Source organism: Dermacentor silvarum, chromosome 8, assembly GCF_013339745.2.
Source record: "Dermacentor silvarum isolate Dsil-2018 chromosome 8, BIME_Dsil_1.4, whole genome shotgun sequence".
NCBI lineage: Eukaryota > Metazoa > Arthropoda > Arachnida > Ixodida > Ixodidae > Dermacentor > Dermacentor silvarum.
This window is the reverse complement of record NC_051161.1, coordinates 39993298-40010012: the sequence shown is the minus strand read 5'-3', so window position 1 is coordinate 40010012 and position 16715 is coordinate 39993298. Positions and strand designations below refer to the sequence as shown.

Here is a 16715-nt window from a genome sequence, read left to right as displayed (position 1 = left end):
GCGAGAGAACAAATGATAAAAATAAACTTATTATTTTTTTTACAAAGTTTAGGTGCCTGATAGGAAACAAACTCCCGGATTAATTAGGTCCTGGGCCTTTGATGACTTATTACAATACCACTGGCCTCCTTGCAATGTTTATCGCTCCGAGTTTACACCTATACAAATAGCATAGCAACAGCATCCAAGACACTCCGATTGCGCAATCGTACGCACAAGTGTTTTACAGATTTGATAGAGTTTACCAATAATTTCTGCGGTAACATCGCCTGCTTAAAACGGTAACATTCAATACAAGCCTTTAGCGACTTGCACCGTGCGAACGAGCTCTTCAAACATCTTCAATGTTGCCTTTTTTCCTTCGGCAGCTTTTATTATGTTTTTTTTTCGTTTATGTAGAAAAGTTGTCCGAAGCAATGCAAAGCTGAGAAGAGTTCATAACTGAGAAAAATAAATCGGCATGCTAACAAACAGCGATTCCTTGAGTCTCGTCCTCAGCCACCGACAATGCGAGCAGCGCCAGAGGTCGCAAAAGCGTTCTCGGTAGGCGCTCGATATTTCCTCTCTGCCGTGACCGAGAACGACAAATGAGCGCCTGCTGCTGCTGTAAGGTGGCCACGGCTTTTTGTTGAAAAGCCGCAGATTCCTGCGCAAAAGAGAACGATCGTCAGAGCTAAGCACTGGTCCCGTACAAATGAGTCGACCTTCTCCGTCGTATTATGCGGCACCATGGACACTACGAAGGACGTCCCACTGAAAACATTTCGGGCCCCATGGACCTCTATAATGTGAAGAAAATTATCAGCGCGCAGGCACTTCCGCATTTTCCTTGAAGATGAAGTCGGTTATCGCATTGAACAGTGAAAATCGTCAAGGTGAGCTCAATGACAAGTCATTTAGACTCGAAGCGGCTATAATGCTGAGAGAAAGAAAAATCACTATAATCCAAGTGTCATGGAATCGCATCCTATGTCTAGCCTTCCTATCTAACTCGAAGAAACGAGTGTAACCGAATGTAACCAAATGACTTCATTGTATTAATTTGTATTCATTTTTCTCTGTATATATGTCATTTTCACCCGAATGTCTTAAATTAATGAATAGTTGATTACGGTGCTAGTAACCCAAACTTCCAGAGAAGTGAAGCACAGAAGCCTTTCTTATACCATTGATAAGAAATGCTTTGGTAATAATGGTAGTGAAGCACAAAGGATTAGTCTTGCTAGTTCCCCTCTCCCGTTGATCACTGACATGCATCTAAGTTTATGTACGCGATCGTGTTTGCACACCAAGTTTATCTAAATGCGGTCACCGCGGCCGATAATCGGCCGTAACCGAACCCGTAACCTCGCGCTCAGCAGCGCTAAGCCACAGCCACCGAGCCATAGCGGAGGGCTAATTATAACGTGAAGGTTCGGCAAGCTAATGAGCGAGGTTAGTTGGTAACCGTGGTTCAGTTCCTCCGCGCTGTGATGTACTTCCTGAACGGGCACGAATGAAACGAACACGTAGAGCTTATAATTATCTCGTCTACGCTGTGAATCCTGGCGTTGCGATTTGTTTTAACAGCGCCCCAAAATTTTATCGCGATGTTGAGGAATCAGTTTAAGGCCTCCACGGCCGACATAACGAAAGAATGAAGTACTAATTAACACAAAGGACGCGATAATTCAGCGTTAAAACAATTAGCTCGTTCTAAATTAGATCGCAGAAAGCTTCGGGAAGCGACGGGCACGTTATATGGTTGCTCAGATTGAATAACTCAGTATAATGGGTCTGTCTCGCGCACTCTGGAAACTATCGGTACTGCTATACTGAACGTTAAGCACTGCGCGCCGGCAGGCGCCGTCCCGTAGCACAAATCCTGGAACGAGCAGAGTTGGTCTATACAGTATAGTATTATCGTCCCAGCCGCCTTCCCCTCACCAGAATTCGAGGCTTTCATTGAACTGCTCGCACCCTTTGAAGGGTATACAATGCCACGATTGGCGCGAAATAGCTTTAACGGTAGATGGTTGCCATGCACTATGACCCAGCTCTATCTACCCAGCTGTCGGTTTAGGCTCCGCTGGCCTCCTTGAAGTCCTTGTGTTCAGAGATATCAGGGGGAAGTAAACATGTCCGCAACAGAGATCAGTAAAAGGTGATTGGAGGTTTGGTGGTCGAAAAGTAGGGAGACCACAAACAACGGAGGCGTACAGAAACAATGTTCCCAATAATGGTTCAGAAAGATTGATGCTGGGAATTTCTTTTTCTGTTAAATAAATAAGAAAGGTAAGACATCAAGCAAAGTAACAAAAAAAGCTTATTAGCGCAACCCACCGCCCCATTTCAAAGGAGACGCTCATAGCGTCCATCAATCTATCCATCGTGTTAGTTGTCACTAGACTTTCAGCGATAGACTTCCAGCTTTTGTGGTTATTCCAACGATTCGAATAGTGGAACGCGTACCTGTAGTTCGAGTTGTGATGAAGATGAACTTGTCGCGGTTTTGGTTATGTCTGCGAAAGGGGGGCCTGCTCTTGGTGATTCTTATCCTGGTTGTATAGTGCTTGTCGCTTATTTTGTAAGTACACCCCAGCATATGCAGTTCATTTTTCCCACATGATTTCTTTTTATTCGCGAATTGAATCTTTCATGGATATGTACAACGTTGAGATGGCTTTGTCTATGGGCTAGATATCCTTGGGTTATACTAAACGCTTTGCAGGGAGAACTGACAAGGGTCGAGACAAGAGACGTCACACACGGGCGCTGACACACGAACTGTTCGACATTCAAATGTTCATGCTGACACGTGAACAGTCAAGCGTCGACACATAAACTGCTGGTTGCGCCATAGTGAGAGAATGCACGTGCGATTTTACAAAGTCATGAGGGTATAGCTGCGTAGCTGAGCTATATCAAATGATATATGAATGCGCAGGGCTGGCTCCCATTCAATCGCTTTTGTCGTTCTTTGGTTTGACTGATTTTTGATCAATTGTGACCGATACTCCTGCAATTCCTTGTGCAATAACCTGGACACCTGGACATCTTAATCTTTTACTACAACTAACTGTAGAAACCAAGTTGTAGGTAACACTGAAAGTCGGCACTGCAGCTTAATTGCGAGCGTTTCAAACGGGAAAGCGCCGCATTATGAAATGCACAAAAGACTTGGAGAGCAGAGAACTCTCTTGCTATCGAAGGAGCCCAGAAAGGCTTCCAGCGGTCTTGTTATAATCTCCGCGTACCGCATAGAAACCTTTTATACTAATGCTATTTGCATTTGTCGCTTTTCGTGCTTCAAAGTTAATGTACCATGCCTCAGTTTTAATAAAAGGCTACGTTATCTACGGTGTTGTGCTTTCACAGTCGGTTCGTGTGCTTTGGAGGACACCACTTCCCGCGAACAGCTAAAGTCAAACAATGACATAATTAACAAAGCTGTTGGCTTTTTCTTTTTTTTTTTTGTATACGTTTATCTTAGAAGTTTGAGGACAATCGTATTCGAAGACAACTAAATTGTTTGGCCCTTCTAGAGAGCGCTTGCGTTTCAAAATATTCGTTATCAAATTTGACACTCAGTACGCTAATTTCGCATTCAGAGGCGGGAGTATCCACACAAAGAACAGATCCCCTCCCCTCTCCCTGCCTAAGTGACGCAGTTGACTGCGGGATAACGGGACAAGCTATTCTTGTCTTCGCCAGCCGAGAGCAAGAGCGCAGCTGTTATCAGCTTCGCCCGGATTCTAGCAGTGACGTGCTGTACGTAATCACCTACCTTACACGGAATGTTCGTCATTGTGTCGTGACTCCCGCTTCTGTATGCGATTTTAGCGCACCGAGTGTCAAATTTGGTGATGGTTATCTAGGAACAAAAGCAGTCTAGGAGAATGAAGCACAAAGGAAACGGTCTTCGAATATGATTGTTCTTCAAGTTTCTCATATAGTCATATTTCACAATCGCTGTGATCAGGAAAGTTAATTAACAATTCTTTGTTAATTGTGTATTTGATGAATATACTTGTTTGAGAAAATTGCGTCCGCCGGTGCGCATTAGCCGCCTTTGCAAACAGCATTTGAGAAGCTAATGTAGCGTTTTTGTTGAGATCATTTTGATGCTTCAACTCTGAAGGCACTGTGGAACTGCTTCCACTGTGGCAATATCCTGTTTTTCACGTGAAGTGTGCTTTTTCTCGTTCACTATTACTAGCTTTTTATTCCAGCTCTTTAAACTCAAACCTGCGTTCTTCATGACTCACAGATGCGTATTCATTGCCAGGTCACAAACTCAGTTTTGATTTCAGAAAGTTGTATAGATCAAAGTGGCTAACATTGAATGCAATCGCTCCTTTCTGCTGCTCTTTATCATGACTTGGTGGCATCGTCTGCAAGGATACAGCACTTAAGGCTTGCCACTTTTGGTTGTTGCACAACCGTTTACATAAACCGCAAATCTTCGCTCTAAAAAAAGTAACTTGTTTTGTTTCTAATAAATAGTGCTACCTCGGTTTAACTTTCGCGACATTTTCTGTCAGTCCTACTCGCAGATATCTATTTTAGTAGACGCTGGTTAGCTAAGCCAACGGGCAGAACATGCGTCGCTCCAGTGAGGTGTCGCAATGAGCGCCACGTCGTGTAAATATCAAAGCATATATAGTCTAGCGTAACCAACCGTTACTATACAGACGTGGTGATACCTCCATGTAAGCCATGATTATCAGTTCAGAATCACATCATCAACCACCGTAAATGTCGGGCAACGAAAACGCAACAATGCAGCTGTGCTCACCCTGTTTTCGCGAACGTGGTCCAGCTGTAAATGACGTTCTTGGATAGCGCCACGAGGTCAGGAGGCGCCGAGGGTTCCACAAGAGGCAGACCGAACAGGAGGCTCTGGTCGTACGGGGCGTCCATGAGTTCAACCCAGGCCGGTTTGCTCTTCAGCACATAGTAGAAAACCCTTCGGCTTCGCCTGGCCAGCTCGTCAGCGAGAAACTGCAGCGGGCAACGAACCACGAAGTCGCCGACCATGTCTGCAAAGGCGACTGTCCTGTTCGCCGCACTGTAGATGTCGTACTTTTTCATAGCCTCCGCGCCGTTCTCGAAGCCAAACTTCTTGAGGAAGTTGGAGCCGAAGGAGCGAAGACTCCTGTTGAGGACGCCGCTCAGGGACATGGTGAGAAAAGGTGCGACCAGGGAATCGCCTACAAACACCTCGTTGCCCAGGAGCACGTCTACGCCGGCGTACGGCGCAGACTTGAGACCGGCCGGGATCGGGAAGGGCAGGGCGTCGTCCTGGTCGCTCGGGTACATCGAAAACTGCGACAGGTCCTCCAAGTCGACGTAGTCATAAAGGTCGACCTTGGCGAGACACTGAACGGCGTCGAACACGTCCTCGCCCCGGTCGCACCCGAGGCGCCTCGCGAGTAGCTTGACGTTCTCGACGCTCTTGGTGCCTCGGTTGTCCGGAAGGTTCCAGAAGGGAGACCCGTCCAGGAGGATGTACCGTCTCACCAGTCCCTGCGAGAGCGGGGAGACCATGACGTAACCGGCCAGCACGGCGCCGGCGTCCCGGCCGGCGAGGGTTATCTTGCCCGGATTGCCGCCGAAGTGCGCGATGTTCTCGTACACCCAACGCAGCGCTAGGACCACGTCGTGCAAACCCGCGTTACCCGGCGCGTTGGCGACGTGGCCGTTGAGGAAGCCGAAGGCGTTCAGTCGGTAGTTGGGCACGACCACGACCACGTCGCCTTCGGCGCACAGCAGGGTGCCGTCGTTGACGGCCTCGTCGTTGCCGCCCCTCTGGAAGGCGCCGCCGTGAATGAACAGTATGACCGCGCGCCCCCGGGAGCTGTCCGCGGGAGCCCAGACGTTCAGGTGCAGACAGTCTTCGGTGATGTTGACGTCCAGGGACTGCACTCTGGGAGGGTTCCAGGGTTGGTTCTGCGGGCACGGGAACCGCTTCTGACGGACCATCACCAGGGGGCCGGACTTGGCGCGCGGCGGTCTCAGCGGAACGGGCTTGCGAAATCGCAGGTTGCCCAGGGGCGGCTCGGCGAACGGGATGCCGAAGAAAGCGTGCAGCTTCCGGTTCCCCACCGTGATGACGCGGCCGCTGTAGATGCGATCTCTCAGATGGACCTCGACGTGCGGTATCTCCTCGAGCACTGGCTGAATGACGGCGCTGCGGCGAGCGGCGCCGCTGACCGGTGCGCCATCGTGGAAGCCGGTAGCGCGCTTGGTTGCGATGAAAACGAAGAGAAACACTGCAGAGGCCACCATGGGCACGTAGAGCACCCTGCGTTTGAGAACAGATTTCGTTATACGCGCATAGTCGGCAGTACGTTTACCAAGTGGATCACGCTTGAAACATGAACCAGCGGAAGCGTCCACGAGGTCATCACGTTTCTGGGGAATGAAAAAAATATTTCAGCGAAAAACTAAGCGCAATTTTATTCGTGCCTGGTGACTGCTAGTACACACGGGGTGCAGTTGTGTTTCTGCGCTTCGTTCAACAATGTCTCATAATACGCATCTACGGAATACATTTGTATATACGCGTTTACGGAATATATATAATTTTTTTATTCGAGAAAGTGATAAAACGCCAACACCTTTTCCTTTCAATTTCAGCAGAAAAAGACGTCTGTCCCTCAGAAAACATATTACTGTGCGATAGTGTGTTGAGTTGCGCATACTTTTATGGTAAAATGATTTACAGAACAATTCAATCTAATCGACGCAAACTGGAGGGACACATACACACTAAGTTGCGCAAACTTACTTTTCATTGTCGGGGAATTCGAACACGCGGTACTATATACTTCGAGCATTCCCACCACTCCTCCTCAAAATCTCAAGCTACTCTTTGTAAAAACAGTATGTATCTTCAAGTAGATGGATAGCCGTTGCACCGCGAATTCTGATCGCTTACATCTATTATTTCTTACATATAAAAGGCAGTTTTGCGTTCAAACTCCCCATGAATAAATTAACTGTTGAACGCTGCGCACTGTGGTGTCTACGTATTCCTCTCGTCCGTGTCTTCTAGCCCTCAAGTGTCATGTTATAGTGTCAGGTTCATATATACGCAAAGATAAATGTTCCACTGCTATTGCGTGCGCGCGATTTGTCGCACGTCGTCACTCCAGGGCGCTGCCTTCTCTGTACAGGAGAATGGAAACTTTGAGAAGCGATTTTTTTTTTCGCTTTTATTCCCGCCTCCGCAGTCAATATGTATGTGTTGACGGGAATAAACACTATTATCATTATTATTAAACGACAGGCAGACTTTGTTGCAACTTTCTCAATGGCGCGGCTGACTGCAGTATTCAGGAATCACGTGTATTTATATCACGATTCACTCGTGCACGTCACGACGAGGCGAATAGACAAGCGATATATTTTATATGGTAATGCCATAGTAGCTTCAGTAATTCGATAGCTATTTATTATAGTAAGGGCATCGCAGCCACCTCACGAAGGCCTATAGACCAAGAACCTTCCAAGGCCCAGAGTGTATTTCTGCGCCAGCAATTATTGCGAAATGTTTAAGCTGTACTGATTTTATGGCAAAACATTACTTTTATCACGTTTTCGATACCGTGCAGTATGCAACGCACTGACCAGTGTATCGTACGTCAGACATTTGTGTGGCTTTCTCTCCCCCCCTGAGCTACTGCTCAGCACTCACTACGCGTCGCCATGTGTTCTCTCCGTCGCTAGGAATGTTTACGAATTATTATAGAGACTTTAAAGCAAGTTGAAACACGTACGAAAATATGTGTAAATCCGCTTCCTCTCAAACAGCCAGGTTCTAGTAAAGTTGGTTTCAACATTACAGGGTGTTTCAGCGAACACTTTCCAAAGCTTTTTAAGGTTGCCTGTGGCAGATAGCACAATTCTAGTTCATGAGCTGGTCTACTCGAAGATGCGGACCTTACTTGCACAAAAAATTGAAATGCATATTCGACTAATTAACGAAAATTCACTAATTACGTCTTTAACTAATTACCTTATGGTCCATATTGCAATTTACAAATTCTAGCCGTGGAGTTCGCAAGACGGATCCACTTGGAACGAATTCTCAGGACGACGCCAGGTTCGAGATATTAATTCCCGAACTTTGCGGAGAAATGCATTGACGTTCCAGGTACTTTCTTAAGAAAACGTAGTTCTATGCATTGAAGCACAAAAGTAACTAAGAAGACTGCCTTTATAACGCCCGATGGCTTATACCAGTTTAAAGTCATGCCTTTCGGCTTATGTAATGCTCCAGCTAGATTTAAACGTATGATAGACACACTCCTGCATGGTCTCAAATGGTCCATCTGTCTTTGTTACTTAGACGACGTCATCGTTTTTGCTCCTACATTTGCCACGCACCTGGAGCTCCTCCTCTCGCTCGGTCTTTCTGCTTTTCGCAATGCTGGCCTTCAACTTAATTCATCTAAGTGCCACTTCGGACGCCGCTAAATTACCGTCCTCAGTTGCTGACTCATCTGGTGTGCGCCCAGACCCGGACAACGTTCGTGCCGTATACAGAAGTTTCCCGTGCCAACATGTACTAAAGTTGTCCGGAGCTTCGTGGGTCTGTGCTCATACTTCCGCCGCTTCGTGCACAATTTTGGGGTAGTCGCCCGTCCTCTTACTGCTCTTCTGAAGGCAGACGTTTCATTCTCTTGGCGCTCTGCACTAGCAACCGCCTCCTCGAAGCTTATCTCTCTCCTGACGTCTCCACCCATTCTGGCGCACTTCGACCAGTTGCTCCAACAGAAGTCCGCACTGATGCCAGTGGTCATGGAATCGGTGCCATTTTATGCCAACGTCAGCGAGGTCACGACCGCATGATTGCATACACCAGCCGTCTGCTTTCTCCTGCTGAGCGGAATTATTCCATCACTGAATGTGAGTGCCTTGCGCTTGTCTGGGCAGTGGCGAAATTTCACCCTTAACTATATGGTCGGCCATTTAAAGTCACCACAGACCATCATGCACACTGCTGGCTTTCGTCCCTGAAAGACCCTACAGGTCGCGTAGGGCGCTGGGCGCTACGCCTACAGGAATACTCGTACACAGTTGCCTACAAGTCCGGCCGTTTATACCAAGATGCTGACTGCTTGTCCGGCCATTCAGTCGACCCTCCTGATGTTCCTGCGACCAATGCTTCTGCTTCTGTATTTTCGCTATCTGCTTTCGCTGACCTCGCTACCGAACAGGGCCGAGATCAAAACATACGTAGTGTCATGGACAAGCTCACATCTGGGTCAAGCGATTCCCCCTTCGCTTGTTCGTACTACAGGACGGCATTTTACATCGGCGCAACATGCACCCTAGCAGACCTGAGATGCTGCTTGTCATTCCCCGGCATCTACGTGCCGCTGTTCTGTCCCAGCTGCACGATGTACCAACTTCTGGTCACCTTACCGAGTCTCGTACCTACGACCGTGTCCGGCGACGATTCTTTTGGCCTGGTCTGTGCCGATCTGTCCGCCGCTATGTCGCTTCTTGTGAGTTATGTCCGCGCCGGAAGAAGCCGTCTGTGCTCCCTGCTGGTCGAATCCAACATCTTGACGTTCCTGCCGAACCCAATTCTGTCGCGTTGGTGTAGCCCTCCTGAGACCTTTCCCCACATCTGACTCCGGCAACAAGTGGATTGCTGTCGCAACCGATTATACAACTCGGTTTGCGATCACCAGAGCCCTTCCAACCTCCTGTGCAACAGACGTAGCCGACTACCCGTTGCACAACATCATTCTTCACCACGGCGCTCCTCGTCACCTTCTTACCGACCGGGGTCGCTACTTCCTCTCTACAGTTGTGGACGACTCGCTCCGCTGCTGTTCTACAAAACACAAACTTACTACTGCATACCATCCGCAGACGAACGGTCTTACTGAGCGGCTTGATCGAACAATAACGGACATGCTGTCCATGTATGTTTCTGATGACCATCGTGACTGGGATACTGTTCTCCCTTTTGTCACATTCGCGTACAATTCCCCACGCCACGACACTGCAGGTGACTCGCCATTTTATTTGTTGTGCGGCCGCGTTCCCGTATTGCCTTTTGACACAATACTGCCTACCCCTCAAGAGTCCGTGTCTGAGTATGCCCTCGACGTCATTGCCCGAGCCGAGGAAGCACGTCAAGTTGCTCACCGTCGCATTTGTGCTTCTCAGAACAAACAGAAAAGCATTTATGACAGTCGTCACCGTGACGCCGACTACGCTCCCGGGGATGTTGTCCTTCTATGGTCTCCGACCCGCCGCGTTGGCCTCTCTGAAAAACTAATGTCTCGCTGCTCCGGTCCTTACCGGGTCCTCCGCCAGGTGACCGACGCGACCTACGAGATATCTCCGGTCACACCTACTACTCGCTCCCTCCAGACTTCCCATGACGTCGTTCATGTCAGCCGCCTGAAACGCTACCAGTCCTCTACTACCTAGTAAGCACCGGGACGGCGCGTCCACGCCGGGCGAAAATATGTTATACTGCTCTGCACAACATCGAAGAAGAGAAGCACGAACTTGGGGCTGAAGAAGACGACGCTTCAGTGACTGGCCGGTTGTGTCAATCCTTGTCAATTGTGTACATATTGTAAATACATTTCCCGTCTTGCTTCTTCCCTCCGTAACAATATATATAAAGGAGTTAAGGGGGGAAGGGAGGTGAGCTCACCACTTGGGGATGCTCCTGGGGCTGCCGTCATCACTCTGCGACACATCCCGCTCAAGGCTCCTGTTTAAAGGGGGAAAAAAGCGATTATGTGTTACGACTCGGCATCTAAATCACCAACATTTGACCGATTCGACGCGCCTTTCTCGGTCATGCCGCGTGCCTCAATACGAATAAATACGTGCAACCGCAAGTATAAACCCCCAAACACCGGTTTGCTCGAGCAGCTGGCCGGGAGCATCGTACGAACAATTGTCCGCGTTGAACGTCAACTTACGCCAAGCTGCTTGACGATTGAAAACTGTCAATCTCGACGTCCATGCCTGGCGGGCACAGCAGAACGAACTTCTCCTTCACTTCTCGAGACAACGACGCGTGAACACGTTCGCATATTCTTCTTCGTTTTCTCCTTTCCCACCAAAAATTGCGCATTCATAAAGAAGGTGATTATTATTCCTATAGTTTTATTGTTTTTATTTTTTGCAGCATAACAGAAAAATAGAGTAGCCGTAATACTCTTTACCTCAATCTCTGTCTCCGCACCAACCCCTGCGTAATAGAACAGAGGAGAAGGTGGTTTACGAAATTAAGTTTAGTTATTTTTTTTATTTTATTTTTTTTTTGGAACGAGAAACAAAAATTGGACTGCACTTTTTTTAATTGTTGTATACCAGGAGACGATCTCACAGGCTTAAACAATCAAATTCAACAATTGCATATATTACTGCAATGAGATAAGCCCTCAGCGGAATATATTGAGAGATGACGAGAACCAAAAGCCGTTGCTAACAAAAGATGGCAATAGATAACCTCGTCCCAGTGACGACTCTCGCGAGAGGCAATGGAGTAAAAAGATTTCCCTATGCTACAGGTCCATAGCGTGCTTAGGGACTTGGTCGCGAACCATGGACATCGTCCGTCGGTTCGTTCGTAACTTCATTTCGGTATAAAGGCACAGGACAGAGATGTGGCTTTCCTCGGTTTCTCGATCATGACTCCTTGTTGCCGTAGAAACAGTTATGTTTGAGAGGGAACGCAAAGGAGAAAAACTGGGAATCGTGTTACTAAGCTTAGATTGTGGCAATGTTAAAGAAGATCCAGCCAGCTCATCAGGATGTTGCCACGTTCGCACTATTATTATGATTACTACTACTACTTCCATCACCACGCCTTTGTGGGCGCGAGACAGTGCATGTTTGCCGCCTGAAGCCATACTACGACTCCCTCATATCTTTTTGCTCGATGAGTCGCCAGGATGGCTCCGCTTCATCATTGGCTTCATCCGCGGGGCCATTGACGCGCCCCTGTGTTTTTCGTGGCACGTTGAAGAGGACGAAGAAGACTCGTATCGTGAGAGTCCGTGATGTATAACAACACCAGCAACAAATTGATTGAAAACAGTTTGAACGCCCGTCGGGGTCACAATTTAGGAGGAGATGGAAATACGCGGATTGGAAAGTCTCAACCGCAGCTTTCTCATGTGAACAATGTTACAACGTATGACAAGTAGTCGAAATGCACTTGAACTAATGCTTTACAGGGAGATAATACATAGCTTATCCCACACGACAGATACATATCCCGCAAAGATGCTCTATTGAGCGTTTTTTTCAGAATTTTGAGGGAAATTGCGGGACCCCGGCTGCAACTAATTGGAGATATGGTTCTCCAGAATGCTGACGTTTAAGACTTCTCAATATAATCACCTGCGGAAACTTGCCACTCTACACCCTTAAACCAGCTTATGCTTTCTTTTTTTATTTTCTTGACTTTTTATATGTCTCGTTTATTCGACCTGCCGACAGTGATCATAAATATTGTGGCTAATGCGCAGAAACAAGGGCCCGTATTCACAGAAAGCTCTTATGCTAGAATTGTTCGTGAGAGAAAAAATTTCTGCCAATCCTGTACAGAGCAAACTATTAACGAAGGCGACAGCGAACAGTGGCGAAAAACAGTTACGAACAAGAAGCTTTATGAATTCGACCACACAGGGGTAGCGGAGAGCAAATACCCTAACAAATATGGTTGTATTGGCCATAAACGTGAACACGCTGTAACCAAATATGAAAAGAGTTTTCGCCTGATCAGGCATTGCGCTGCTTCTTGTCGTTCACGACTGCTTACGGTAAACTCAACCATTAAGTACAGGTATAGGAATGCTCTGCCACGTGTCACCGCTACTACAAGGTTTAAACTGTGCATGTTGTATAGACGCTTACTATTTATTTTATACAGACAATTCATAACCTGACGAAGAGACGCAACTCTTCATCCCCGCATCAATTGTAGTGCTGAAAACCCGCACATACATTGAGATTAAGGCAGGCAATTAATGTGCGAATCTCCAGCGACGTGATCAATGTCCAGCGATGAATACGTGAACCACCGCCTGGTAGTTGCGTAAACATGTAATTGCACAACCAGGGAACCCTTGGTTCCTCGTACGCCTGTGCAGACTCTATTTCATAGAGAAGGCGAACGCGAACGTAGTCGCACGCAGGCAATAACTTCAAATTACCGAGAGGCTATATACGACGGATTTGTTGTTGTTCCTGAAAGACTACGAGGTAGCGAGTCATTATTGCCGTAGAGATAGCTTGGACGAAGCGAAACAGCGCTACGGAGGTACGGGAAGGAATTACCTTTGCATCGCCCACCGATAATCTGGCATTTCATAAACATGCCACGTGACCGCAGGGGAAAGCGTTTCATCCTTGGCCGAGCGAGAATTCACGCGAGTGTCACGTGGCGTTGACAAGCGCCTCCGGCGGCCGAAACAACGTGCGCCGGGCGCAGGAAACGTGACAGGCTGGCCAATTAGAAACCTGCGAGCCAAACGGTGCCTCTAAACGTACGCAAACCCGCACGTTTGTTATCCTCGGTGTGCGACGTGCGAAACAATTGGTGTTACACCAAAGCTTTAGGTGCCCTGCCATGCACGCAGCGCGGTGCACGAGTTGGTATGCTCTGTCACGGGCAGGTGTTATCTCAAACTTTTCAATCGGTAGTGCAACAATAATGTCGGGTCCGGCGCTGGCGTTCTAATGCAATTCCCACAGTATGTCCAGTATGAAACGCGCGATGCGAAATGTCACGAAAGGTCGAAAAGATGGCGACCTTATCATTGGCTTTACTTTAAGCGATACAGTTAGGTCAGTTTGCCACAAGCGGTGTGTTAGGATTAGTTATTCGCTTCAGCTATAGCGCGAGAAGAACGCCAGCACCTTCGGCTTTTGACGAGCTCACACAATACACTTAGCAGTGCTTATAACTAGCCTCGTGTGCGAGCCACCATCTGTGGGCCTTCGATAACAAGTACAGTTGTGACCTTCTGTCCGTAGCAAGAAACCTCAGCGTGAACAGACAAACTGCAAGCGTATTACCCTAATTATTGGAGAAATATGTATGGCATGTTATGCTTGAGAAAAAAAATCTAGTCGTTTCATTGTTCTGTGCATAAGAGAAAGGGCACTCGATGTATTTAGTCATATTGCAAGGTCCGAATTGTGTCATGTGCTGAAAGAGAAAAATTGTCATGCACCCGAACGTAGTACGAAGCCACAAAGGAAAGTCATACGGGTTTCTCAGAAAGAATGCTTAGCAGTTGAGGAAAAATTCGTCCTGATCCACGATTCGAACCCGGGACCAACGTCTTTCCCGGGCAGTCGCTCTACCATCTGAGCTAACAAGAAGGCTAGCAGATCGCAGCGCGAGGGCGAATTAATCGACAACTCGAAGCCCAGGGACGAAGAATATAGCAATTCAGTTCTGCGGAATCCCACAAGCTGGAGGAAGTATCATGAAAGGGAAAAATTGTCATCCACCCGAATGTGGAGTGTTCATGTCCACCCGAATGTGAGTTGGAGCTTTGCGTTTAGCATATAGTATTACTTACGCTCATGGAATTTTACCATTGCTTTATAGCAGAATGCCACTGAAATTCTTCATAAAAATCGTCATAGAAGGAGCTTGCAGTCCCCGCACTTCCGCACTTCAACAAAAGATGCCTTAAGATAGAAGCGCTAAGACGCAGCACTAGCAGTACGCATCGATCACCTTTCCAAGGCTGTGTGCATTTTTTTATCGTCTACCACGCAGTGTGTATTGATGTTGTAAGGAAGTGTTGCTGTGTAAACGAACACATTTGTACAGCTACACGTCACGTCACGTCACGAGAAGGGAAAGGTGGATCCACGTGACATGCACAGAGAATTGCACAGACAATTATACAGACAAGCATATACATTGCAACAGTATTCTGGCGTTAAAACCCACTTCAATCTTCAATCACCGATGCGCACCATGCTGTTCTAATTTCACAGAAAAGGACAACAGATACCACATTGTTAGCTCACAGAGCACTTGGTAAAATGCATTTTTTTTTTTTTTTGCTTTCTACCTTTAGAGCTTTTTATTCAACACCGCTTGTTGGAATAGGCGGCATTGCAACACCCGCTTCCATGGCGACGATGTTATTTCACCAACATCACAGACCTTAGACGGTCGGCCTGCAACCAGGGTCATCCACTTTTTTCGCTCGGCTAACACCACTTTCGGTTGGACAGTGGCTTTTAACCACACATATGGGTGGGCGCAGCTACGCTCGTATCTGGCTGGCACCGGAGACACCCGCGGCTTGCTTAGTGGCCTCGAATAGCGGAGGCTAGCTTCAGCAGACACCTCGCTCCTGCGGCTCGTACGTGGCTTCCGAAACAGGGGCTCCACCACGATTACTTGGCCCTCCATCGTATGTCACCAAGTAAGCCGTCACAACTTCCATAGGTTGCACTTTGCCTCGGGATTCATTATCGTGCGGTTGTTGCATCCCCAGAGGTTGCCGAATACCCGGGTGTTAGCGAATGCCTTGTTGATGGCGTACATTTCTTCATTCCCGCTGCGCAGCGCGAGTTGAGCCGACGGCGCTTCTGGGACAGTGTTGTGACATTTGCCCATCGCCGCGAAAATGAAGAAGCTTCTTTCCGTGCTGTGGTTTCCGGGAAACGCGTAGCCCTCCCAGCTAGTGCCGGAGAAGTGACGGAAAGAAAGTTCCCAGGCTGTGGCATCCAGCAAAAGTTCTTCGACTGAACCGACGCTGTCCGGTTGCCCGAGTCCGTAACGATCGCAGTTTTGCGGCGTACCGGGCGTCTGAGCGACGGAGGTGAAGACGTGCCGCAGCAATTGCTCCAGGAGCGACCTGTAGACGTCGTGCGCCAGGTAAGGGTACCTGACCAGCAAGTCGAGGTCTGTGTCGTGGAACAAGTCAAAGAACGGGACCAAGGGCAAGTACAGCGTCTGCGTCTTCGTGTCGAAGCCAGGCGCAGAGGCGAACAGAGAGAAGACGGATTTCCAGCCGTCTTGCGGTTGGGCCAGCGACGTCTCCACCCTGCGTCGTTTGAAGGCGACGTACTCCTCAAGAAAGAACCCGGTCGTCATGTTGCCGGCGGCGGCCGGCGTCGCTCGCGTGACGTTGAAGTCGACGACTTTGACGGACGTGCCGTTGATGAAGCTGAGGCAACTTTTCGCGCGTTCACCCGCGCACCATTCCAGACCGTACGCTCGCGAGCGAAACACTCGGCGAAGTCTTTCAGTCACGGAGGTCACGTTTACCAAATGCATATGAGTTTTGGCGTACTTTCCGAAGACGCCCAAAAGGAGAGTAGGGTCCATGTCGTCGATGAACCAAAGACACCGCTGCCAGAGTGTCCACGACGACTGCCAACGCTGAGACATCCAAGCCATCTGAGCGTGGGACATGGTTTCGAACTCGTCGGAAAGAAGAGGAGACACGTGGACAAGCACGCAAAACCCAAGGTAGTTGTAGACACTCGAGCTCTTCGTCCGGCTTATGAGTGACTTGAGGGCCTTGAAGAAAGCCTGGTTGTAAAGCTGCAACGGGGTATCCGATTTCACGGCCGCTACGCCTTCCAGCGTGTACTTGACGAGAGCAGCGTAGAACGGCTCCGAGCTCAAAGCAGTCGAGCGGGGTCTTTCCTTGAATTTAGCGCGAAGTTGTGCCAACTTCCCAACAAACTGGAGCACTCTTTGA

General features: G+C 48.3%; 1 protein-coding gene across 1 annotated transcript; it reads right to left on the bottom strand.

Moving 5' to 3' along the window:
* Nucleotides 1-435: 435 nt before the first annotated feature.
* Nucleotides 436-10987, bottom strand: LOC119461075 (acetylcholinesterase-1). The gene is made up of 4 exons (XM_037722254.2): nt 10944-10987; nt 10670-10729; nt 4778-6286; nt 436-646 (listed from the first exon to the last, which is right to left on the bottom strand). The coding sequence occupies exons 1-4, from the start codon at nt 10985-10987 to the stop codon at nt 436-438; spliced, it is 1824 nt and encodes a 607-aa protein (XP_037578182.1).
* Between the last annotated feature and the right edge of the window lie 5728 nt (nt 10988-16715).